This window comes from Lepidochelys kempii, chromosome 23 (assembly GCF_965140265.1).
Source record: "Lepidochelys kempii isolate rLepKem1 chromosome 23, rLepKem1.hap2, whole genome shotgun sequence".
Taxonomy (NCBI): domain Eukaryota; kingdom Metazoa; phylum Chordata; order Testudines; family Cheloniidae; genus Lepidochelys; species Lepidochelys kempii.
In genome coordinates this window covers 10343458-10369418 of record NC_133278.1, presented here as the reverse complement: position 1 = coordinate 10369418, position 25961 = coordinate 10343458, and the positions used below count along the sequence as shown (strand labels likewise).

The following is a 25961-nucleotide window of genomic DNA, read 5'->3' as shown; positions in this document are numbered from 1 at the left end:
CCATTGATGGTTCCATAGAGGAACCCCCAAGTAACCCTGAAAATGCAGAGGTGTATATGGAGAGAGTGAGAAGTTGGCAACGTGAATTACCTAGATTTGGGGGGTTGGTGTATTGTGAGGAGTTTCGTTTTGTCCATCTTGAGCAAATAAATTCAGCTCAACAGGCTGTTGAAGCCATACATAGAGGGATACAGCTAGTTCTCGATGACATTAATGGTAGGGTAGGCCCTGATGATTACGTACAGTTACATTTAGAGAGCCGTCGTTTAACTAACCCTTTGTTTTCGGTCAGAAGAACTAGGGATGAGCTGTCCGCTGAGGATTTCTTAAATCAGACCTCAAAGCTGCTTCAGAGCAATAGAGAATTGCATCTCGATGGTACGTTGCGCCTCGTTGTGACAGTTGTAAAAAATAGGGGTGGGGGCGCTCGAAGAGTTTTAATTTCTATCCTTAGTAGTCAGATTATTCATAAAAAGAGACAATGCTTAGTAGACCTGACTTACACCGGTACCAATCTATGTTTTGCGGGAGGGCTCTTGGCCGTCATGGCTGGTCATAAACCAACGGATGCGGAATTGTTAGCAGAGGCGAGAAAGTTGCACGAGAAACTGGGGTGGTCAGATCAAAAAAAGGTTATGCTCAGTGACGTAGCAAAGTTTGAACAGCATTTAGGAGTTAACATACAGGTGGTGTTGTATGCGGTGAAAGGTGGCTGGGGTTTTTTTTAAAAAGGGGGTCCCCGTGTACCCTAAGACTTATTTTATCCTGTTGCACGATGAACATTACTATGGGGTTCTGGATGTGAAAAAGTTGTTCGGAGCAAAAAATTACTGTGAGTTTTGCCACACGGTGTACAGTCACGACCATTCTTGCCATCTCTGCTTGAGCGCAACATGCTCTGACAACGTGGGTGTGCAGCTGAGGTGTCCTAGCTGTAAACTGTATTGTCGGTCCAAAGAGTGTTTAGACAGACATGTCAACTGTGCGTCAAAAAACCAAGTTGAATGCCTGTCTAAAACTTTGGGCGATAAGTGTCAGGCGTACGTGGACAAGCGGCACAGGTGTAAAGGGAGGCGCTGTAAGCAGTGTCAGGGTTTGATCGTTGGAGATGTAGATGTTCACCTCTGTTTTATGGACAGCCTTAGAAAGCCCGAATCATCAGAAAAGTATATTTTTTATGATTTTGAATGCATGCAGGAGACAGGGTTGCACACTCCCAATTATATTTTTGCGATGTCCCTAAAGCCGGAAAAATCCTGGGAATTTAAGGGTGACGAATGTCTTTCTATGTTTGTTAAGACCTTTATTGGCAAAGAGTTCTGGGACTACACGTTCCTAGTGCACAATTCCAAAGGTTATGATGCATATTTCTGCATTAGACAGTTACTGAAGGAAAAGATGTGCATAGAACTGATCACTCAGGGCAGTAAACTAATGTGTGTGGAAGTTAAGGCCCTTGGCATTCGTTTTATAGACTCTTTAAACTTCTTGCCCATGAAGCTTAGCAAGCTCCCACAGGCGATGGGGTTTGAAGGTTGCAAAGGGTATTTTCCACATTTTTTTAACACTTTAGAAAATCAAAATTATGTGGGGCCTATGCCCAGTGTGGAGCACTATGGTGTAGAAAGCATGATGCCCAGGGAAAAAGCAGAGTTTCTCGACTGGTATCAAGACCACAGCTCTGAGACTTTTGACCTGCAGAAAGAGCTTGCGTATTACTGCCAGCAGGATGTAAAAATTTTGAGACAGGCTTGTATCCTATACAGAAAAGAAATTATGAATATGACGGAGAAGGTCGATCTAGTAGAGAGAGAACCCGGTAAATTCACCGAGATAAAACTGTGTATAGATCCGTTCCGGTACATAACACTGGCATCCGTCTGCATGGCTATGTACAGGTTTATGTTTTTGGAGCCTAACACGGTAGCTCTTCTCCCTCCAGACAACTATCACAGACAGAAAAAGAGATATTCGACCCCATCTATCCAGTGGCTGTTGTATATCTCTCAAAAAGAACATATACAAATACGGCACGCTTTACAGGGTGGGGAACTACAAGTAGGTCCCTACTTTTTAGATGGTTATGCCAATATTGACGGGGTACACACAGCCTTTGAGTTTAATGGGTGTTTTTTTCACGGCTGTGTCACCTGTCATTGTGAAAAAGCACAAAACCCTATGATGGGTACAACTTTTGGGTTTCTTTATTACAAGACGCAGCTCAAGACCGACTATCTAAAACGGCTTGGTTTTGTAGTGAGGACTCTTTGGGAGCACGAGTGGGTGGTGATGAAAGAAACAGACAGGGAGCTTGTGAGCTTTTTAAACCGAGCCCAGTTACCCCAACCTCTCATGCCTAGGGATGCTCTTTTTGGGGGGGAGGACGAACGCCATCCGTCTATATTATAAACCTAAGCCCGGCGAAGAAATCCACTATTATGATTTTACCAGCTTGTACCCTTTTGTAAACAAAACCAAAGACTACCCTATCGGGCACCCCGATATAGTTTATGACAAATTTGGACCCCTTGCAAATTATTTTGGAATTGCAAAAGTTAAAGTGTACCCCCCACGAGGCCTCTTTTTCCCATTGTTACCTGTCAGAGTGGGCGGCAAGCTTATGTTCCCGCTATGCCGAACCTGCGCGGAAACCATGCAGCGGGAGACGTGCACCCACACTGATGAGGAGAGGGCCATCCTGGGGACTTGGTGCACTGTGGAATTGAACGCAGCCATAGCGAAGGGGTACGTGGTGGCTAAAATCTATGAAATCTGGCATTTTAATGAAAAATCTGATGAACTCTTTTCGGAGAACATAAAATTACACCTCCGTCAGAAACAAGAGGCTTCAGGGTATCCCAGCTGGTGCACAGACGAAGACAAACAAAATAAGTATGTTAACGATTTCTACCAGAAAGAAGGCGTGCTTTTACGCCGACATGAGATCAGGCTAAACCCCGCTAAACGCCAAATTGCTAAACTGTTTTTAAATTCTCTGTGGGGTAAATTCGGCCAAAGAACCAACCTACCCAATACCAGCATCGTGAGAGACCCCGACAAACTCTTTCAGTACCTATTTTCCCCCAACTACGAGGTTTCATCCTGTGAGTTTATCGACGATGAAACAGCGTGTGTATCTTGGAAGCACGCAAAAGACCGTTATTCTGTCTCTGGCAATACCAATGTTTTCATAGCCTGTTTCACCACCGCTTATGCCCGCTTAGAACTATACAACCTCCTAGACGGCTTGCAAGAGCGGTGCCTGTACCACGACACTGACTCGGTGATATTTGTGAAAAGGGAGGGGGCCTGGAATCCCCCTCTGGGGGATTATTTAGGGGACCTCACGAGCGAGATCCCACCAGATCAACACATCACCGAGTTTGTGTCGGCAGGCCCAAAAACATACGGGTATAAACTGTCGGGAGGAAAGGCTTGTATGAAGGTCAAAGGTATTACCCTGAACGTAGCAAACTGTGAAAAGATCAACTTTGACAGTTTGAAAGATCTAGTCCTGAACTATTGCACGGGTCTGCGAGAGAACCCCTCAAAAAAGATAGAGGTGCAGCAACCCTCTATTGTAAGAAACAAAAATCAGTGGCAAATAGAGACAAAAACACTTAAAAAAACACAGAAAGTCATTTACAACAAGAGGGTCCTAGGAGAAGGGTTTAAAACCCTGCCCTACGGCTTTTGAAAAATGGATACGAGGTGGAAACACCCCTTTTCTGCAATTCTCGCGGGGCCTAGCAACTGCAGGAAAAGTTACTTTATAAAAAATGTATTGGATAATGCCAAACAAACATTGTCTGTTACGCCTGAGAATATTGTGTGGTGTTACAGTTGTTGGCAACCTCTGTATAAAGAACTGTTCTGTAAATACCCCTTTATCAATTTTGTGGAGGGTCTGCCTGATGCTTTTGATGATGACCGTTTGTTTCCTACCAATAAAGTGAACATGATTATCATAGACGATCTGATGAACTCCGCTAGTGAAAGCGATGAAATCGAGAAAGCCTTTACCAAGTACGTGCATCACAGGAACCTGAGCATTATGTATATAGTTCAGAACGTATTTTGCCAGGGAAAGAAGAATCGCACTATTAACCTAAACACAAAATACATGGTTCTGTTAAAAAACCCCAGGGACAGATTACAAATTGCTACACTCGCTTGGCAAATGTACCCCGGCAAAGCTCAGTTCTTTCTAGAAGCTTTTGAGGATGCTACCAAAAGGCCTTATGGCTACCTGGTGGTGGATTTAAATGCTTCCACACCAGAAGCTTATAGGCTAAGAACTGGTCTTTTCCCTCCAGACTGGCCGGCAGTTTATACTTTAAAAAGAACAATAGCCCAGTATAAAAAGAGATGAATTATTGGCAGGCCCCTTTTTAGCAGCCGGGGGTGCTGACTGAAAACATGTCTAGCTGCGTGAAAAGAAACCTGGGCCTTTTAAAATTACTTAGCAAATCGTCCCCGCAGCAAAGAAGGGCTATACTGTGCTCAGCCTCTGACGATCTAGTAGCAGCCATCTCAGAAATAGCGCTCAACACCTTAAAAGGAAACGTACCTTTAATGCCAAAGCAAGTGCGTGTGCTGAAAAAGAAACACACGCTTATAAAAACTTTGTGTAATAAAAGGGTTTCACTTAAAAGAAAGAAGCGTCTGGTGAAGCAGTCTGGGGGGTTTATAGGACCCCTGTTAAGTTTTGCTATCCCTCTGATAACGGGACTTTTAACTAATCGATAATGGAGTATGCAGAAAAAATGTACCTGGTGCCCAGCCGGCAGTTGGAGCAATTAAGTGCTCCCCCTCCGGCAGAGGAAAATATCAGAACGACCGCAACATGCTTACTGGATGCTGAAATGAAATCTGTTCTTCAAAGAACTGACTTAGGTGAATATGAAAAGGCTAAACTTTACAGCACCGTGCTTCAAAGGTACCTAACGTACGTGAAGCAGAGCGATATGGACAAAGGAAAAATAAGTCTGTTTCTACCAGAACAGGAACAGAGTGTGACTGCCAAACCCTCCGAAACACCAAAGACCTCAGACTCTGTTGCTCAGGAGGTGTTGGATAACGTGAATAAGCGTTATAAGAAAAATGCATCAGTATTGCTAAATAAGCTGGGCCAAGATAAAAACATTTCTTCATGGACCGATAAAGGGTCTTTTGTGTACAAAGGCTCTGTGGTTAATGGTTCTAACATGCTCGACTTAGTCAGGGCCGTCACCCAGACGCACTCTGTTCCTAGCAGACATGTACCTAAAGGATGGGATGTGTTTATGAAGGCCATGGCGGAACTGAACATACCATCTTCCGTCATGGGCAACGCGACCAACAGAGATCTTTTGGAACGCCTCAAGGCCTCGATCGTCGACACCGGAGTGGACCAAGAAACAGTGACCCCTTTTTTGCCATCTAAAAAATGAAAATTGGCTAAAAGAGCCGAATGGCTCAGTTTGTGATCTTTTTCTCATTCTATTTTTTTTAAAACTGGTAATGTTTTGCTTTAAATAAAACATTTCTGAATTGGGTCATTGTGTTTTTTGTTTTTTGTTTTAAAAACCACACCAAACATCGATTGTCTTTAACCCCTTACCTGGGGTGCTTTATTGGGTAACATGACTATGAAAATCGTTGCAAGATACGCATGTCTGGGCTTGTTGAAACATGCTTTGAGCAAGGCTAGGCATGGCTAAGTATTTAAATTTATTTTTTACAAAATTCATCACCGTCCGATCGTTTTGCACTAAGTCATTAGAATACAATTTTAAAATCCGGTCAAAAGATAAACCCTTGCTACGATGGTGTAAGAAAAACACGCAGTGACAGCCGCAGGCAACGGAGCTGGGGTCTTGTAATTGTCTGTTGTGAAACACAATGTCTGTGGCATTTTTGTTTAAAAATTTCATAATGCTTTTAGGAAAGAACACACTGTTCGGGGGATGCCCGTATGAGTCAAAAAACTCTCCAAGGTTACGCTCCACCAGATACACGGCAAGCCAGTGTTCACCCGGTCGGCTGTGTGGATGCGTGTTGACCACCAAAACCTAGGGGTCTCTGAGACAGCTTGCCGCCAGGGAGCCAATCGCAGGGAAACACGTCTAAGAAATTCTTTTTCGTGTAAGGGTCCGTTGATAAGACACGTGAGAGCTGCACGGTGTCCATGTTCACATGTAGTCAAACAGAACATTTCTCCTCTGATTTATCTCTATGACGTTGTCAAAAACCCCATACACGATCATATTGACGGTAATGGTTAAAGCCTTCCCAAAACGAATTTCTGCTCTCAGGTTCCCGGTTTTAATCAGGGAATAGTGATCGGCGCATTCCTGGTCGGGGGACAGGTCAAAGGCAAACAGGGTGTAACCCTGTGCAAACTCCTCACGGCCGATTAACAGAGAACGATCTTTCATGTGTTTACCGGCCGTCTGTACCAGATTCATGTATTCTCTCACGCAGCGTCCTGCCTCGAAGTCTGGTTGCAGAGGCTTGGTCGGTATCTGCTCACCATCCACATACAAGGCCACAAAATTAATATCGTAATGCTTAAAATGAAAGGGATTTTTAGCGTAACTTCCGCTAAAGGCATCGTTATCCACGAACCCCAGGACAAGCATTTTGGGTAACTGTCCCAAGAACAGGTTCTCCTGGTTACTGACCCTGCTGCCCGCAGGGATGCTAAACACTTTCATTCCCACATGGTCCACGGGGTATTTGGCATTAGCGGTAAGCAGGGCCTCGGCGTGCCCCAGACGAACGCTCGGGGCCACCCGTACTTTCTTCACAAAAAGGGATGCTGATAGAATGCGCAGTTTAAAGCCTTCAGTTCCGCTGCCCATTAAACAGAAAGGATCTTTACTGCGCGTCAGTTTAATTTTCACATCCACTCCGTTCAACAATAGTTTTTTTCTTGAAAAAATAGGTCGCTGTGTAGATGACCCAGAAGCTCTACTGTTCTGCTTTGAGCGGTCAGCTTTGCACGCCTCACAAACCCTAGATTCTCGCCATCCAAGTCTGTGTCTTCCTGTTGTCCGGCAGTGTCTTTGTAAAAGAGGCCAGCGGAAAATTGTGTGGCGAGGGTGTCGTTGCTGTAATTGAGCACCGATTCTATAAAGGCCCTGTAAGGGTAACAGTTGTTGCTTTGGCTTACAAGACAGTCTCCGAGTGTGACATCCAGCTGACTAAAAATAGAGGCCACTGGGTAATTCACCAGGCCCACCTCGGCGTCCGCTTCGAGTTCAGTTCCGTCTCCTTTTACAATCTTGCAACACAGGTACAGCAGTGTGTTGTTTAAATCCATATAATCTATGCCATTCCCTGCTATAAAAAAAGTCAATGGGGGCAGACTCCGTAACGGCCGACAGAGGTGGCACCTCAATGTAGATGCTTTTCTTAATGCTGGTCTGCGTAGGGGCTATTTGGAACAAGTCTAGTTCGGATTTGGTGCATTCTTCAGACCCGCAGTGAACGAAAGCCATGTTGATTAAAATATATCTCTCGTATCAGCCGGCGAGCGTTTCCTCTTTCGCCCAGGCTTCCTCTTGGACTTTCGCTTATGGCCGACCCTGCGGGTCAAAGCCCTTCTTTTAAAGGGTTTCGGAGGACCTGCGCGTCGCGGGTATGACGCATTTCTCTTTCTCTTCTTCCTCCTTTTAATGTACATCAGCCCCGATCCTTCCTGTGAAGCTGTGTTCCCCACCTTCTCCAGAACAGCGCGGGAGACGTGACCTACCATGTCTTTAGCTACGTTTTGAGCGGCGGTTTTTATGTGGGGTTTAATAATCTCTAGCCCCCTCCTCAAAAGTGGTACGGCTTTTCAAAAGAGGCTACGGAATATTCCACCCACGCCTGCCCCATACATCATGGGGGCCCCATGATATCCGGGAAGGGTGTATCCCGCCTGGGCTTTGTAATAGTTTCTGTAGACGTTGGGGTCGCCATAATACTGTTTTGCTTTTTTTTAGAAAACTCGCTCTCTCCGGGGGCGCAGGTGTAGCTTGATGATCACCTTGCCAAAGCGAAATGAGACGCTTTTGTTCTGATCTGTCTTTATTTCAATGGTAATGGTGTCGATGTGGTGTTTACTGATAGGGACGTAATGAGGTTTATGGTAGGTGATGGTGACAAACTCGTTGTTCCTTCCTTGGACAGGGACACAACGTAACAGGGGAACAGAAAAGTCCCCCACAAACTGATGTTCTACGATATCCGTGTACAGATACAAGGAATTAAAACCCCCTGTAATGTCTTCCGAGAAAGGGAATTTTTGGACGCTGTGTTTGGGGCCCAAGCCCAGAATGTTAGCTAGCTCCCCGCTGGTAGAAAACATATAAGTAAAAGTGGCAGATTTAAGTCTAATTTTTCTATCCACAGGGTCGTAGTTCATGACCATCTCAGGCAGTCCGGGGTGACGAGCTATGATACTGTTCATATGATCCAGTAAATCGGGTATGGACGCATAATAACCTCGTCGTAGAATGAAACTCCATGCCATATCTCCAAAGGTGACATCAAAAGGGGTGTCTTCGTTGATAGTGTTCCAGCTGTGCGGGTATTGTATTTCCACTAACCCCACCTCCCAGGCACCCCGGAGATCCAAGGGCTTAATTAGCCGTATTGTAAAGTTCGAGCTGGTGTTTTGGGGAAAAACTGCAGAGCTGGCGTTGCTGGGCAAAGTAATGTAAAACCCGCCGTCGCTCATCTTCTCTGACTTTGCGGGGAGGAATAACTTTTGTTTGTTTGTTGTTTGCGTCTAAATGTCACAGAGTTGAGAAGCTTTCACCCAGCTGTCAAACTTATCAGGCCACCCCAACCATTTTACCAGTAGTTGCTTTTTTCTCCCTTTTCCTTTCTCCGCTAGAACTTTTTCAAACCTGTAAATCCTGTCTCGTTTGGGGTTTACTTTTTGTAATTCTGCAGGGTAAAAAGATCCAGTAACTGTCTCACCCTCATAGTCTTTTAATCGGTATACAGGTCTCTGACCCCTGGTTAAGGCTTCGTCCACTATGAACATCTCATCGGTAAATGTCTGTTCATAAACTTTTTCAAAAGCTCCTTTCGTTTTAGATAGTCTCACGTGGTCGCCTTTTCGAAAAGGGGCAACAACCGGTTTTATTTTAAAATCATCTCCATAAACCATTTTCCATACCTTATTCCACTACCATACCACATGACACACCTTGCTACCATACATGTAGTATAACTAGGGATGAGCTGTCCGCTGAGGATTTCTTAAATCCTTTCCATACCACATGACACACCTTGCTTCCGGTCATGTGGCGGCCTTGACCCCGGAAGTAATAACTCATGAGGGTGGGACTTCTGGTGGGTGGGGCTAAGGGTCAAGGGGCGGGCCTAAGGGGTCAAGGGGCGGGGCTAGGGTTTGATTGATGGTAGGGCCCCCTTAAGCTGGGGGCGGGGCTAAGGGGTCAATGGATAAAATGGATAAATTGGAGAGAGTCCACCGAATGGTAACAAAAATGGAACTGGAACACATGAGTTATGAGGAGAGGCTGAGGGAGCTGGGATTGTTTAGCCTGCAGAAGAGAAGAATGAGGGGGGATTTGATAGCTGCTTTCAACTACCTGAAAGGGGGTTCCAAAGAGGATGGCTCTAGACTGTTCTCAATGGTAGCAGATGACAGAACGAGGAGTAATGGTCTCAAGTTGCAGTGGGGAAGGTTTAGATTGGATATTAGGAAAAACTTTTTCACTAAGAGGGTGGTGAAACACTGGAATGCGTTACCTAGGGAGGTGGTAGAATCTCCTTCCTTAGAGGTTTTTAAGGTCAGGCTTGACAAAGCCCTGGCTGGGATGATTTAACTGGGAATTGGTCCTGCTTTGAGCAGGGGGTTGGACTAGATGACCTTCTGGGGTCCCTTCCAACCCTGATATTCTATGATTCTATGATTCTATGAATGGGTCAAGAGGCGGGGTTAGGGTTTGATTGACAGTAGGGCCATTATACAAGTTTTGGTTTTTTTTCCTCATTACCTCTTTAGCCCTTTTTAAAATTTTTACAGCGACCCTGGCCTGGAACTTTTTGGCAGACATCTGTTTATCCCCCAAGCGCTGTCCACCCTTTTGTTTACACGTGAGCTGATGTGCATCCTTGAAGGTACCCCTTTCCACACCTAGACAGGCCTGATCAGAGCCACCCTTTCCAGCCCCCCTTTCTTTTAGGACCCCTGCGGCTTCAGCCTCCACCAGTTTTCTGAACTGGTAGGGGTATGAGTAGTATAATGGCCTTACTGTCAATCAAACTTTTGATTTTATTTGATTTGATTGACAGTATTTGATTTGATTTGGGGTTTGATTGACAGTAGGGCCATTACACTACTCATACCCCTACCAGCCCTTAGCCTGCTCCCTCTCTCCCACAATCCTGACATGCCCCTTACACCACGTCTGGAAGCAAGGCCACTACAGAGCCCTTACATCAGCACTACACTGGCCAAGGAGAACCTTCTCTGTACAAGGGGTAATGTCAGCGGTACATTTCCACGTAAAAGGGCCTTAGTGTAACTGAGAATCAGGGGCAGTGTGTACAAACCACAGGTGGACAGTGACCTCACAGTTCCACCAGACTCTGTAATGTACTGCCTGGATTCATATGTGTGTGTGATGGGAGGTAATGGCCCAGCTTTGCCCCTGCGTTTTATTCATTTTATTGCTGTTGTGCGTCAGCAGCACACACAAGGCAGGTGGATGAGAATTGCACATGCCACTACCAAAAAGACAGAGAAAATGTACATGATGTGTTCATGTTGTGTGCATACACTGGGTATAATTTGCATATACTATGCGAGATGGACACCAAACTGCTGAAGCTTCCCTGACTCCCAGTCCTGCGCTGCCTCTGCCCACCTCCCATAACGTTGCACACACATGGATGTTCGTCTACAACAGATGCTGTTTCTCCTTCCCTTGCCAGCCGTTGAACCCTTTCTATTGGGAGGAAAGGATTAAATGGAAACACAGCTGGCCACACACAGTGCACTGCAATGGACAATCAGTGCCACTGTGATAAGTGCAGCATTGTTCACAGCCAGCAACACTTCTGTATGAAAATATCCATGCTTACCTGCAACAATCACCTGGGCGATAGCTTCTTGATAGACACCATCATTTGTCACCGCACACACATACTGCCCACTATCTTCTACTTGCACTGGAAAGAGCTTCACCGTAACGATTCCATTTTCATATCGTCCTCTGGGAGCGTCACTCCTGTGCTGGTCCCCAACCCGGCCCAGCTCAGTACCATTTTCTGTGCTATTGTAAAAATATAACGTCATATTTTTGCTCCTTTCCCATTTATACCAATGCACTTGAACGTTAGTGGGGTTGTGGCCTCCGGGCTGGCAGGACAACATCACACCTTGTCCAACCAAGGCAATTGCAGGATCAACATGTACAGTGACAGTAAAACCATCTGCAAGAAAGAAAATAAATCATGATCATTGATTTTCTTCAAAAGCTTGATATTGATGTTGAGAGAACAAAAAAAACTAGACACAATTACTGAGACACAACAGCAGTGTTATGTTTCATGGTAGAAATGATAACCTAATTATCCCCCTTCAGAATGGAGAGAGCATTTGAGGTCCTCACTGGTAGCTCAGCTATGCACAGATTTGAGCACGAGGTGGCACAGACTGAACTTCTGAGGGGTAGGTGCAGGATGCATAGTCCCTCCTGAAGCTCCAGGCAGAGCAGAAACCGGTGCCATCATTGAAGATGTTACAGTGTGTTCTCCTCTCAGTGGCTGGCCAGCATGGGGATGTGGACAGCAGAGCTAGGGTTAGACTTGGCAGAATTCTATTTTTTTAAATAATTTTGATGGATAATATCAATGTTTATTTTTTATCATTTTTTTCCTATTGAAATTTTAGGAGTTTTGCAGACTTATGGGTTTTAAGAATTTTTGTATTTGTATCAATTTAAATTTTCAGAGTTGCAGGAAATTATGGAGGGACACACAATGGGATCAGGCCAGATTATTATTTAATGACAGTATATTCTGTGATTCAAAAAGTTAAAGCTTATAAGCATTAAAACATAATTGTCAACAGAATATATCAAAAGTTTAGCCTGAAATCAAACTCCAATTTCTTACTTTGTATCTCTGAATAGTTTGCAGCGATAGAAATATTTTTCATCAGCTTGTGTGCATACAGAGAAATCAACATTTATCAGCATTTAATGATAAAAAATCTAAGCCTAGTTATTGTCCTGCTTTCTGCCCAACCCTTTGGGTGGCTTGTGCCTCTGTAAGAAGTAGGAGGGAGAAATCCTTGCGTGCAGAAAAAGCAATTGTACCTGGCCACCATTGTGTGAAGTGTGTGTGTGTCTGTGTGTAACAATTTTTCTGTCACTTTGGAATACTAACAACCATTCTGTTATTTTAGACTTCTCCAAACAATACTCCTGGACAGGGTAAATGTCCTGGCTCTAGACTGTTCTCAATGGTAGCAGATGACAGAACGAGGAGTAATGGTCTCAAGTTGCAGTGGGGGAGGTTTAGATTGGATATTAGGAAAAACTTTTTCACTAAGAGGGTGGTGAAACACTGGAATGCATTACCTAGGGAGGTGGTAGAATCTCCTTCCTTAGAGGTTTTTAAGGTCAGGCTTGACAAAGCCCTGGCTGGGATGATTTAACTGGGAATTGGTCCTGCTTTGAGCAGGGGGTAGGATTAGATGACCTTCTGGGGTCCCTTCCAACCCTGGTATTCTATGATTCTATTCTATGATTCTATGATTCCCATCTAAGCATCAGTGTCACTGTGCTTTCATCCTAATCATGGCTCTCAGTACTTTTTCATAGGTTGAGGAGGGTGAGTAATGAGAATTTTAGCATTGTGTTCAGACAGAGACAATGTATGGTTACTCCCCCTGCTTAATGAGGCAGGGTCACTGAGACTTTACATACACCTGAGAGCATGTAAAAACAACCAGGGAGGTAGACAGGTTCCAGCACACAATGATGTTAATCCCAGCTCAGTGCCATTAGAGCTCCCACATTTGGTTTGGGTTTCCCTACTTCAGATTACATCATGGTTTCCATACACAGGGATTACACAGACAGAATTTATTTCCTGATCAGTACTTAGGAAAAATGATGTTCTTACCCCAAAGACATTTGCTGATGATATAAAGAAATGGGATGGCAATTGATTTGATCCATGCAGTCATTGTGAAGTGATTGCAATATCATCCATCCAACTCTCTGCCAATGGAAATAGAAAACATCACAAACTGTGGCATGAGGTTTACACACAACTAGAGCTGGTCAGGAATTCTTCTACAATGGGGCTGCATCAGAAAATGTTGATTTGTCAATACCAAAATATTTCACGGAAACAGCACACCTCACCAGTTTCAGGAGAGTCTGGGCTTCCAGGATCCATGGTTCTAGGATGGCACTGCCATATAGATGGCACCAAGGCCTGGGACCCAGGGTTCTCAGGATTTGCAGGTTTCCTGCTCTGCATCAGAGGACTCCCCAAATGTTGGGGGACTCCCTATGCAGCCCAGGGAGACTTCAGGAGTTAAGAGTTAGAGACTCCCAAAAGCCCACGTACTAAGTGGCTCCTTGTTTAAACAAGCCAGTGGGAGAGGCCTAGGTGAGCGATGTGAAGAATCGCTGTAATTAGGCACCAAGGAACAGGTGCCTAATGACAGAGCCAATTTGCAGTCAGGATTTATTGGTGACTCATGGGGATAAATTTTAGACACTAGCTTTCCCCTTTTTATGGTTAAAAATCATAAAATCAAAAAAAGGCTATTTGTTTAAAAAATCCTCACGATGTAATCCTGAGGGATAATAAATATATATTTTGTTTTGTTTCATTTCAAGTCGAAATCTTCCAGTTCTTAATAACCAGAACATCTTTAAAAAAATCAGGCATTTGGAGTTCTTTTTCTTCCACTTTCTTTCTCTTTTCTCCTTTTTTGCCACTGAATGCAATAGATTGACTGAGTGAGGTCTAGGGTTTCTTTGCTTGTTTATATTTTTTCCTGTGTTGTTTTTTATTGCACTCTGTAACTTTGCAAAACTTCTCCAATTTTGGAAAATTTACAGAAAACAAAAAGGACAGAAGTGTAACAATGTAAAAAAGAGAAAACGGACAGAAAGAGGGAGAAAAACAGAACTCAAAATAAAGGAAAAAGCAAAATCTGAATGTTGTGGTGCCTGAAACCATAGATTGAAACAGAATGTTCTATAGAAATTGAACAAATTTATTTTATTTCATTCTGAATTTTTCCATTAAAAATTAAAACATTTCAAATGAAATATATTTGTTCAAAATTTCCTATAGAAAAAAAAATTGGGGGAGATTGACCAGCTCTGATCTTCAGTCTCTTTTAAAGCTTTCCTATATACACTTTATAATCCAACTGACCCCAAAAAACTGTTAAGGTTTTTTTTTTTCCCCATTTGTTTGTTTTCCCAATTCCTTCCCCCTTTATGCTCCAAAGACAACTGCCAACTACCAGTAGAGCAATGCTGTTAATCCTGTGAAATATGCATCTCCTCCTCTGAAGCACCTCCAGTTAAACACAACGCAAGAAGAAAAATTCACAAGCCCCTTTTTATTCCCTCTTCTTTTCACCAACTGCCTGCCCATCCCATGCACATGCAGTAGTATATTTTACACCAAGATATACTTTCCAATGTGATAATCTATTGTTAAGAATGAAAGTCCTTTTTGTATTTGACAGCTCTAAAGACACATCTAGTTCTGCCATCTCCACAGCTCCCTCAGAGCAGATTCCTGCCTTAAAGCTCCGATAGCAAAAGGAGAGTGGTTTTGGTTACAACTTTCCTCTCTTGAAAAAAAATAAAATAAAATAGTGAAGTGCCTACCTCCCCTTAGCATTACAACTCTAAATCAAACATTATGTGACAAGGAAATTAGTATCTATTTCTCTCATCTTCCCATTCAGCAAGATCCAATGAATACAGATAAATGTTGGTCCAAACTCTGTATTTGCACAGAACTCCTTCCAATTATAAACCACTGTTTTATGAATGAATTGCAATTTTTTCATAGCTTCAGTTACGAAAACATCCCTGCAATGCATCTAAACTTTAATCTTAGTCATTCCAGTTGCTCCAGAAACAAGAAGTAACTTTTTAAAATCCCAAAGCTACATAAATATAAGAAACATATTTTAGAAATCACTTATCTGGATTATAAATGACATTCACATACAGCAGATCTGTGTACTCACCTCAGAATTCTCTCAGCAGACACAAATAAGCCCGCCAAAATCCGTTGGACTATAAAAAGCAGGTGTGGGCAAAGGGCATGAAAAAGCACTCAGGAAACATGTGAGGGAGGGGACTAAAGGTGAATGAAAGAAAATGCCATCAGTGTTTGTGTGTAGATTGCATCCTACCCCCTCCTGCTTCCCAGAATCCACAGATCACCAAGATTTGTACATGGGTGTATGTGATTACACAATGTGCAGGACAATGATGAATTGTCTTAATGCACAATCTCCCCCATAAGGATAAGGATGAGTGAGCCCTCAGAGGTGATTAAGCTTTGGCTTTGCAAACATGGAAATGTCCCAGCAACTTGGGGCCCTCCCACAGATCTCAAGGCATCTGTTGGAGTGGCTGTAGTCCCTCACACTCTTACTGCAGGGCTTCCAGTGTCCTTGTTCCCCTTATCTCAGGGGGTAGGGAAAGCTGCTCACAGCTGCCTGGTATGATAGCCTGGGCCCTCCCTCTCTAGCAGGCTCCAACCCAGGGCTCTAGGAGTGGAAATGACATCAAGGAGGGCCCTGAGGCTGCTTCCCTAAACCACTTCCCACCTCTTACTTTTAAAGTCCAAGGTGCAGTCAGACTGTCACAAACTATCCAGCAAAAGATGAAGTGAAGGGTTCCCTAATCCTTAAAGACAAACTAGTCCCCCAGTAGGGACTCCTGCTATACCCTTACTCAGGTAAGAGTACATGCACATCTGAAAATTCCTACATTTCAAGGCCAGAAGGGACTACTGAGATCATTTACTCTGATCTGTATGAAAGCCCAGAGGACCTCTCCCAGCAATTTTTGCATCAAGCTGATAACTTCTGGTTGAGCTGTAGCATCTCTTTGAGAAAGACATCCAGTCTTATTTTAGTGATGGAAAATTCACCACATCCCTAGGTAATTTGTTCCAAGTGTTAACTACCCTCACTGTTAAAAACATGCACCTTATTTCTATTCTGAATGTGTCCATCTTCAGATTCCAGGCTGTAGGTCTCATGATTTTTTAATCCTAAATTAAGGAGCCCTCTACTATCAGACATCTTTTTCTCATGTACATACTTGAAGACTGTGAGCAAGTCATATCTTCCCATCTATTGGCCTCTGTGCCAGTTAGCAGGTGGGACACTATGATGTAGAGAATGTTTTATACAATAACAATTCTGTAAATACTGCAGCTAATATAGACACTAGTGTGCTGCCTATTAAGAAAGGTGTTATGCAAGAAACACCTGTGTTCTGTGACCTAACAGCTTTTCATCTGATTTCCAGGGTAAATTTAACATGTACATTTTGAGTTGGATTTTTTCTGGTTCATGCATCAGCAACAGAACTATAAACTGAATTTTCAGTGTCAATATTCGTTGCCGATCATTCATGAAACAGCAAGAGCCCAGCTTGACTTTCAGAGTTCATGCTGAGTTTGCAGAGCACCTGGTTACTTGTAGACAGAACACATTTTCACTAGTCATTGAGAGACACTAAATATGGAGTCTGACCATTTTTAAAGAATCATTTCTCAGAGTTTGAACCTATATTTCATACAAAGGCTTTATAATAGAACTTGACAATGAATAAGGGTTGCAGAATCAGGCCCTAAGATAATATCTTGGCATTAAATACTATTGTGGGGAGGAGGCTGTAGAAGTAGAGAAGGCTGTGTATTGCTGGACATCATCTTTAGTTGACCATTGCGGCAAGATACTGTGATTTCTTGATTCCGAACACTTACACGGCAGAATTGGACTCTCAGAGAGGGCAAATAGTCACCTGTTGTTCAGATTTTGCTTATCTTTTATTACATTCAGGAGGGTCAGCAACAGGGTTACATGGCAAAATTTCTTATTTCTTAACGGTGGGAAATATTTCAAGCAAGTATAATAAAGCCCCAGATTTATATAAAATCCCAGTATAAGTGAGACATCCTGGTGAACATTGTATTTATTCCCTTAATTAACCAGCAGTCCAGAATAACAATGGGCCATTTAGGAAAATAGCTGTCAGAAATAAGCTACTAAGAAATGAAACACTGATTCATTTTAAATGTTTTTTATTTTGTGGCTGGCCAGCATGGGGAGGTGGACAGCAGAGCTAGGGCTAGACTTGGCAGAATTCGATTTTTTAAAATAATTTTGATGTATAATATCAATGTTTATTTTTAATTACTTTATTCTATTTTTATCTATTGAAATTTTCAGAGTTTTGCAGAATTATAGGTTTTTAACATTTTTATATGTATCAATTTAAATGTTCACAATTGCAGGAAATTATGGGGGAAGGGGTCACAAAATGTCAGTGGCAGCATAGATCAAAAGCAGACCAAGCTGTGGGTGACAAAAACTTAGCACCATTCAATGACTCTTCTGGACTATGTGAAATGTGCCAATTGTCCCAGCCAAGTTTCTAACAGAAAAATGTTCCCATGAAAAAGTAAAAGAGCAAATTAGTAGTACTCTGGTCCTTTGCGGGACGAGGCTTATATAGACATAACCTGACATTCCCCAAAGTGGTCTCTCTAGATCTCGGTTGGGGAATTTGTGCTTATTCTTTTACTATTTCTGCTCAGATATTATAAAGGGATTTAGTTTCCATTGATCTCAAATACACAGGCGCTGACTTTTGTTTTTGACGGTGCATGCTCCACCCCCTCTCCGACCCGAGGCCCTGCTCCCACTGAGCCTCTTCCCCCGAGGCCCTGCCCCCACTCCACCTCTTCCCACCCCTGCTCTGCCTCCTCCCGCAAGGCCCCCCACCACCACTCGCTCCTCTCTGCCCCCTTCCCCAAGGCTTCTCCCTCCCACCTGCCTGCCGCTTGCGCCTCTCCGCTCCCAAGGCTCCACCAGACCGCCACTCACTCCTCTCCTCCTCCTCCCCCAAGCACCTCCCAACTGCCATTTGCTCCTTTCTGCCCCCTCCTGCCTTAAGGGGGAGTGACAGGGGAGGGGCGGAGAGGAATGAGTGGTGGGGGCCTCGGGAAAAGAGGCAGAGCAGGGGCAGAAAGCTCAGATAAGAATTTTTCACAAACACAAAAATAATTTCAAAGAAAAAAAATTCATCTTCAAACTCACCTTATATTGTCTTGTAAATTTGCTGCATTTCTTTCCCCAGAAATGCTGATTGAATTGCTACTCAGATGATAGTCACGCACCTTGTATAAGATCCTATTTAAAGAGGGAGCATAGTAGAAGTACGGAAGTCCCTATGAGTGAGCCTTCAAGAATCAGGCCATGTAGTAACAATTTACAGCTACTGAAGTATTTTTCACCCCAAAAGACTTCACAAACATAAGGAACTCAAATATCAATTACTTCCTTATGCAAAGTACAAAGTACAACGCTGTTAGAACAGGAATGTTAACTCTTTATTCACCTGAAACTACAAGGGGAATTTATGTAGATAAGCTTTGGTTAACAAAATTGTAATTTGTCCAAGACAGCAGGGTTAATAGACTGACCACTACAAGAACATACCAGAATCATAGAATCATAGAATCTCAAGGTTGGAAGGGACCTCAGGAGGTCATCTAATCCAACCCCCTGCTCAAAGCAGGACCAATCCCCAACTAAATCATAATATATGTCACATCACATCCAGTAGGATGTTACCCCTTCATACTGTGCTATAGTAGCAAATTTTGTTATCAGAGTGGGTACAGTCAATCTTACTATTTCCAAATACCCAAAATAAGCAAAGCTGTTTTATGCAATGATCATAATATTGACATTAGTGAAAAGTAAAACGGCTGGGCTGAGACACCAGCCCCTCCCTCCGTCACCCCTGGGGCTGGACTGAGACAACAGCCTCTTCCCCCCGTCACCCTCTGGACAAGGCAGAGTAGCTAGCTGCTTCCCTCCCATCACCCCGAGAGCAAGACTTAGGCACAAGCCCTTCCCCCATCACCCCCAGGGCTGGGCTAAGGCACCAGCCCCTCCCCCAACCAACTGCCATTTGCCAGCTGCCATGGAACCACCCATCCCCACGTGTCTTTGGGCTGGTTCCAACCGTTGCTCTGGTCCGGGTCCCGCAGGATGCAAGGGCCAGTTCATACCCAGCAGCCCCTGCCCAGATACAGCCCATGCAGACCCCTGACACCATGCAAACATTCCTGCCCCCATCTGCCCCCTGTAGGGATCCTAGCCCAGAGCCAAGACACACCCAGGTCCTGGCACCAGGGATAGCAATAGCCAGGGGGAGATAGACACTGGTCAGGGCAGCTGCCACATTGTGTGGGTGGCAGGTGCAGGAGTTGATTTTTGTGGATGGGGGGCAGTAAGTGATTTTGGGATGAGGGATGGAAAGTGAGTGATTATGGGGGTAGGATCAATTAGCACTTTTTGGGGTGGGAGGAACAACAAGTGATTTTGGGGGTGGGACTCGCATGGGTGGCCGGTTTGTAGTTTTGGTGGTGCCCAGAACCCGCCCCCCAAACTCCGCCCCCCCACCTGCCTAAGGCTCTGGGAGGGAGTTTGGGGGGGTCTGGGGTGCTGGCTCTGGGATGGAGTTTGGGTGCTGGGTGCAGGCTCTGGGCTGGGGGTGCAGGAGGGGGTGAGGGGTGAAGGCTCTGGGACGGAGTTTGGGTGCAGGCTCTGGGAGGGAGTTTGGGTGGGGAGGGTCTGGGGTGCAGGCTCTGGGATGGAGTTTGGGTGCTGGGTGCAGGCTTTGGGCTGGGGGTGCAGGAGGGGGTGAGGGGTGAAGGCTCTGGGACAGAGTTTGGGTGCAGGCTCTGGGCTGGGGGTGGGGGTGCAGGCTCTGGGAGGGAGTTTGGGTGGGGAGGGTCTGGGGTGCAGGCTCTGGGATGGAGTGTGAAGGACTGGGGTGCAGGCTCTGGGAGGAAGTTTGGAGGCAGGAGGGGGTGTGTGGGAAGGGGGAGGGAGTTTGGGGATAGGAGGGGGTGCAGGGGTGAGGGCTGGGGAGTTCATGATGCAGGAGGGGGATCAGGGCTGGGGTAGAGGGTTGGGGTGCGGGGGGATGAGGGGTTTGGGGTGTGGGAGGGGCTCAGGCCTGGGGCAGAGGATTGGGGTTCGGGGGGATGAGGGCTCTGGCTGGGGCTGGCGTTGAGGGGTTTGGGATATTGGAGAGGCTCAGAGCTAGGGCGGAAGGGCAGGGTAAGGGCAGCCTGCCCCGCCATCAGTGAATAGGGGGCACTAGGACCCTGCGGCAGCAGTTGATGCGGGAGCCCGGAGAGCAGAGTCCCTGTGAGCTGCAGGCTCCGGGGCAGGTGCGCGGGGGCAGCAAGTGGGGGCCGCGGGACACTCGGGGAAGGTGCGGGGGCGCGGGGCAGGCGGATCCGGGGGAAAGAGCCGGCCCCACACGCTGGTGGAGCCGGGACCCCGGGCGCTGTATATTGCTGGAGCCCGGGCACCGCGAGTGTGTATAACTCGCCGCCCCTGGGTGGGAGGGACAACGAGTGATTTTCGGGGCGGGAGGAGCAAGTATGATTTTGACGTATGGTGGTAAAGGGAAACACGTGATTTTGAGGAAGGGGCAAGAAGTGATTTCTGGGGACAGGGCGGGGGACGTGACTGTCTCGTGGGGGAAGAATACGTGTGTGTGTGTATGTGTGAGGCACCTGGAACATCCCTGTAATCAGAGTTTGGCTCCCAGGATCCTCCTTCGAGGAGTGGAGGGAGGGACGCGCCTCAGACTGACATTCCCCAAAGCCCGCGCACCGGGCGGCTCCTCGTTTAAACGAGCCAACGGGAGAGGCCAAGATGAGCGATGTGCGCGGGGCCCTGCCCTCTCCCACAGACAGGTGCCTCAGTACAGAGCCGGTTTGCGGCCGGGCTTTATTGGTGACTCCTGGGGATACACTTTGGACAGTAGCTTTTCCCTTTTTGTGCTTAAACATCTTGTATGTTGGGAAGGCTATTTGTTTTAAAATATCTCCATGATGTCACCATAAGGGATACTAATAATATACTTTTGTTTTGTTTCGTTTCAGATTTAAATCTTCCATTTCTTAATAACCAGGACATCTTTAAAAAATCAAACATTTGGATTTTTATCTCTTCCACTTTCTCTGTCTTTTTTCCTTTTTTCCTTTTTTTTTTTTTTTTTTTTTGCCACTGAATGCAATAGATTGCCTGAGTGAGGTCTAAGGTTTGTTTGCTTCTTTATTTTTTTTCCTGTTTTTTTTTTCCCTGCACTCAGTTACTTTGCAAAACTTTTCTAATTTTGGAAAAGTTACGGTGAAAAAAAGGAAAGAAATGAAACAACGTAAAAAGGAGAAAACTGACAGAAAGCTAGAGAAAACCAAAACTCAAAAAAAAAAAAAAAAGGAAAAAGCAAAAAATGAATATTGTGGTGGCTGAAACCCCAGATTGAAACAAAATGTTCTATTGAAAAAGAAAAATGGTCATTTAATTTCATTCTGAATTTTTTCCATGAAAAACTGAAACATTTCAAATGAAATGTATTTGTTCAAAATTTCCCACAGGGAAAACATTGGGGAGTTTAACCAGCTCTGATCTTCAGTCTCTTTTAAAGCTTTCTTATATACACTTCAAAATCCAACTGACCTCAAATAACTGCTGGGGGATTTTCTTTGTTTCTTTTTCCCAATTCCTTTCCCCTTAAAGCTCCAAACACAACAGCCAACTACCAGCAGTCCTTGATTTGGTTTTATTCTTTTCTGAGGCCAGATCATTGTTATAATTGCATCCTGAGCAACAGGCAAGTTTGAGTTCAGTCCCAAAATAAAAATCTGATTTGCCTTGACTATTCTTGGTTCTTCTTGTACTGGAACAGTCTGTTTGGTTTGAAAAACAGTGTTAAGGCAATAAGACAGTATCAGTGTTGTTAAGACATGTATTTTTTTTTCTTTTCTTGCTCTTGGGTTGGCTTTCTCTGATTCTTTACTTCCTCTTTTGTGGTCAACATCTCTGGTTCCTCTGCCCGTAGAGAAATATTTATTTTCCAGTGCAAGTTTAATTCTATTAACATGATAGAATTTGCAAAAAGAAAAGGAGTACTTGTGGCACCTTAGAGACTAACCAATTTATTTGTAGCTCACGAAAGCTTATGCTCAAATAAATTGGTTAGTCTCTAAGGTGCCACAAGTACTCCTTTTCTTTTTGGAATACAGACTAACATGGCTGTTACTCTGAAACATGATAGAATTTATTTACTTTTTTTTTTCTGATTCTGTATACAGAGGAACTGAGTGTATTCATAATATAATGTGGCCCAGTTCATTGGTTACATACATTGTGTTCTATACAGTATATGATAGGAGCATAACTTGATCTCCAACTTTCCCAAGCATTCTCTCTTTCACTTTATCAAAATAAACTTTTGCCTTCTGTTTGGATTTTCCGAATTTGATAGCTACCTGAAAGTGAATCTCATTCAAATGTTTTTCATAATGCTTACAGACAGGTTTTCAGTTTGATTTCCTCTAGCTGTGTGCAACTGGTATGCCACAAAAGATGCTCTGGCATTCACATGGTTCTCCCAGTAGGAGGAGAAGTCCCTGAGTGCAGGAAAAGCATTTGTACCTGGCGATTGCATGATGGGTGGGGTGTGTGTGTGTGTGAAACAATCTCTCTGTTACTTTGGAATAGTAACAATCATTCTGTTATTTCAGACTACTCCTAACAATATACCCTGGTAGGGTAAATGTCCCATCTAAGCAGCAGTGTCGTACTTTCATCCTGAAACATGGCTCCCTGTTCTTTTCCATAGGTTGAGGAGGGTGACTAATGAAAATTTTAGTATTCTGTTCAGACAGGGAGCTTGTATGGTTACTCCACCTGCTTAATGAAGCAGGGTCACTGAGAATTACACCTGAGATCATGTAAAAACAACCAAAGAGGTAGACAGGGTCTGGAACAAAATGATGTAATTCCCAGCTGAATACCATTAGAGCTCCCAAATTTTGTTTGGCTTTCACTCTTCAAATTGTATCATGGTTTCCTTACACAGGAATTAGACAGGCAGCAATGGATATAGTTATTTCCTGACCAGTAGTTAGGAAAAAATGGTGTTCTAACCCCAAAGCCATTTCCCAATTATATAAACAAATGGAAGGGTGGAGAGAAAGGCGTTTGATTTAATCTATAGGCTCATTGTGAAGTGATTACAATATCATCCATCCAACTCTCTGCCAATGGAAATAGAAAATACCACAAACTATAGCATGAGGTTTCAGAGTAGCAGCCGTGTCAGTCTGTATTCGCAAAAAGAAAAGGAGTACTTGTGGCACCTTAGAGACTAAAAAAATTATTTGTGTACACACAACTAGAGCTGGTCAGGAATTCTTCTACAATGGGGCTGCATCAGAAAATGCGGATATGTCAAAACCAAAACATTTCACGGAAACAGCATGCCTGGCCAGTTTCAGGAGAGTCTGGGGTTCCAGGAGCCACTGCTCTGGGGTGGCACTGCCATGCAGATGGCCCCAGGGTGTGAGACCCAGGGCTCTCAAGATTTTCAGGTTCCTCTCTTTGCATCCGAGGACTCCCCAAACTTTGTGGGACCCCCCTTGCAGCCCAGGGAGACTCCAGGAGTTGGGGTGGCCAGCTGTTCTATTTCATATTGGGAAAATTGAATCATTGAATTGAAAATGAATCTAAACCATTTGATTTTTTTTTTAAATGTTTTTCAGAATTTCCTTTATGTGATTTCAAACTTTCCAGTTCTGTTTCTGAATCAAAATGAAAGTTTTTTCAAAATTTCAGAATTTCCAGTGGAATGGAAATTTTGATTTTTGGCCAGCTCTTTACAAAACTGCATTAATTTTACATGTCCCCTTCTACTTTTCTGAGTAGTGAAACACTAAGCAAAAATTATCTTTTGTGGAAGCAGATTGAGGGAAGACAAGATAATTCATCTGATATTTTGCTAATCCTGGACACTTTCACCTGTCAGTGACTGCATGGATCAACAACAGCCTGAGTTGTGGGTGACATAAACTTGGCACCATTCAATGACTCTATTCTGGGCTATGTGAAATGTGCTGATTGAGACATCAGCCCCTCCCTCAACTAACTGCCATTTGCCAACTGCCATGGAACCACCCATCTGCACGTGTCTATGGGCTGGTTCCGCCCATTGCTCTGGTCCGGGTCCCGCAGGCTGCAGGGGCCAGTTTTGACCCAGCAGCCCCTGCTCAGATACAGCCCCCCCCACTCATCCCATGCAGAGCCCCAGTACCATGCAGACCCCCCTGCATCTGACATCATGTGGGAAGGCATCCAGACCCACTGCCCCCACCCCCCGCCCCCACAAACACACTGGTATCCCAGCCCAGACCCAGAAACACCCAGGTCCTGCTGCCAAGGACAGCACTAGCCAGGGGGAAATAGACACAGGTCAGGGCAGCTGCCGCATTATTGGAATGACAGGGGCAGGAACAGATTCGGGGGGGGGCAGCAGGTGATTTTGGGGTGGGGAAGGGCTATGAGTGGTTTGGAGTGTGGTGGTAATGGGCAATAATTGATTTTGAGGAAGGGGCAATAAGTGATTTCTGGTGACAGGGCAGGGGACTGTGACTGTCTCATGGGGGAAGAATATGTATGTGTGTGTTAGGCACCTGGAACATCACTGTAATCCAGAAGTCTGAGTTTGGCACCCAGGACCCCATACAAGGAATGGAGGGAAGGACGCGCCTTAGATAGAGATTCCCAAAAGCCCACACACTAGGTGGCTTCTTGTTTAAATGAGCCAATGGGAGAGGCCAAGATGAGCGATGTGCGCTGAGCCCTGCCCTCTCTCAGAGACAGGTGCCTCAGTATACAGCCGGTTTGCGGTCAGGATTTATTGGTGACTCCTTTTTTTGCCATTGAATGCAATAGATTGACTGAGTGAGGTCTAGGGTTTGTTTACTTCTTTATTTTTTTCCCATTTTTTTCTGCACTCTGATCCTTTGCAAAACTTCTCCAATTTTGGAAAAGTTACAGAGAAAAAAAGGAAAGAAATGAAACAATGTAAAAAGGAGAAAATTGACAGAAAGCAGGAGTAAACCAAAACTCAAAAGAAAAAGGAAAAAGCAATAATTGAAGGTTGTGCTGCTTGAAACCCCAGACTGAAATAGAATGTTCTATACAAATGGAAAAAAATAATTTTATTTCATTCTGAATTTTTTGCATGAATAATTAAAACATTTCAAATAAATGTATTGGTTCAAAATTTCCTACAGGAAAAATATTGGGGAGATTGACCAGCTCTGATCTTCAGTCTCTTTTAAAGCTTTCTTATATGCACTTTATAATCCAACTGACCCCAAATAACTGGTAAGTTGTTTCTTCTCATTTGTTTGTTTTCCCCATTCCTTCCCCCTTTAAACTCCAAAGACAACTGCCAACTACCAGCAGAGCAATGCTGTTAATCCTGTGAAATATGCATCTACTCCTCTGAAGCACCTCCAGTTAAACACAACGCAAGAAGAAAAATTCACAAGCCCCTTTTTATTCCTTCTCTTCTTTTCACCAACTGCTTGCCCATCCCATGCACATGCAGTAGCCTAGTATATTTTACACCAAGATATACTTTCCAATGTGATAATTTATTGTTAAGAATGAAAGTCCTTTTTGTATTTGAGAGCTCTAAAGACATGTCTAGTTCTGCCATCTCCACAGCTCCCTCAGAGCAGATTCCTGCCTTAAAGCTCCGATAGCAAAAGGAGAGTGGTTTTGGTTACAACTTTCCTCTCTTGGAAAAAAAATAAATAAATAAACAAAATAGTGAAGTGCC

General features: G+C 44.3%; 1 protein-coding gene across 9 annotated transcripts in view; it reads right to left on the bottom strand.

Annotated features, from left to right (window-relative positions):
• Positions 1-18539, bottom strand: part of LOC140902055 (butyrophilin subfamily 1 member A1-like) — an 87799-nt gene extending 69260 nt beyond the window's left edge. For 8 of the 9 annotated variants that reach the window (XR_012155997.1, XM_073321689.1, XM_073321696.1 and 5 more), the window contains exons 1-3: positions 18338-18539; positions 13138-13235; positions 11089-11439 (exon numbers count right to left, since the gene is read on the bottom strand). Coding sequence is in view for 8 of the 9 variants with exons in the window: in XM_073321689.1 (XP_073177790.1) it covers positions 11089-11439; positions 13138-13201 (415 nt within the window). In the remaining variant the exon portion in view is untranslated. Of the gene's footprint in view, positions 1-11088; positions 11440-13137; positions 13236-15244; positions 15324-18337 lie in introns of those variants that run through there. The other variant, XM_073321690.1, reaches the window with a different exon arrangement.
• Between the last annotated feature and the right edge of the window lie 7422 nt (positions 18540-25961).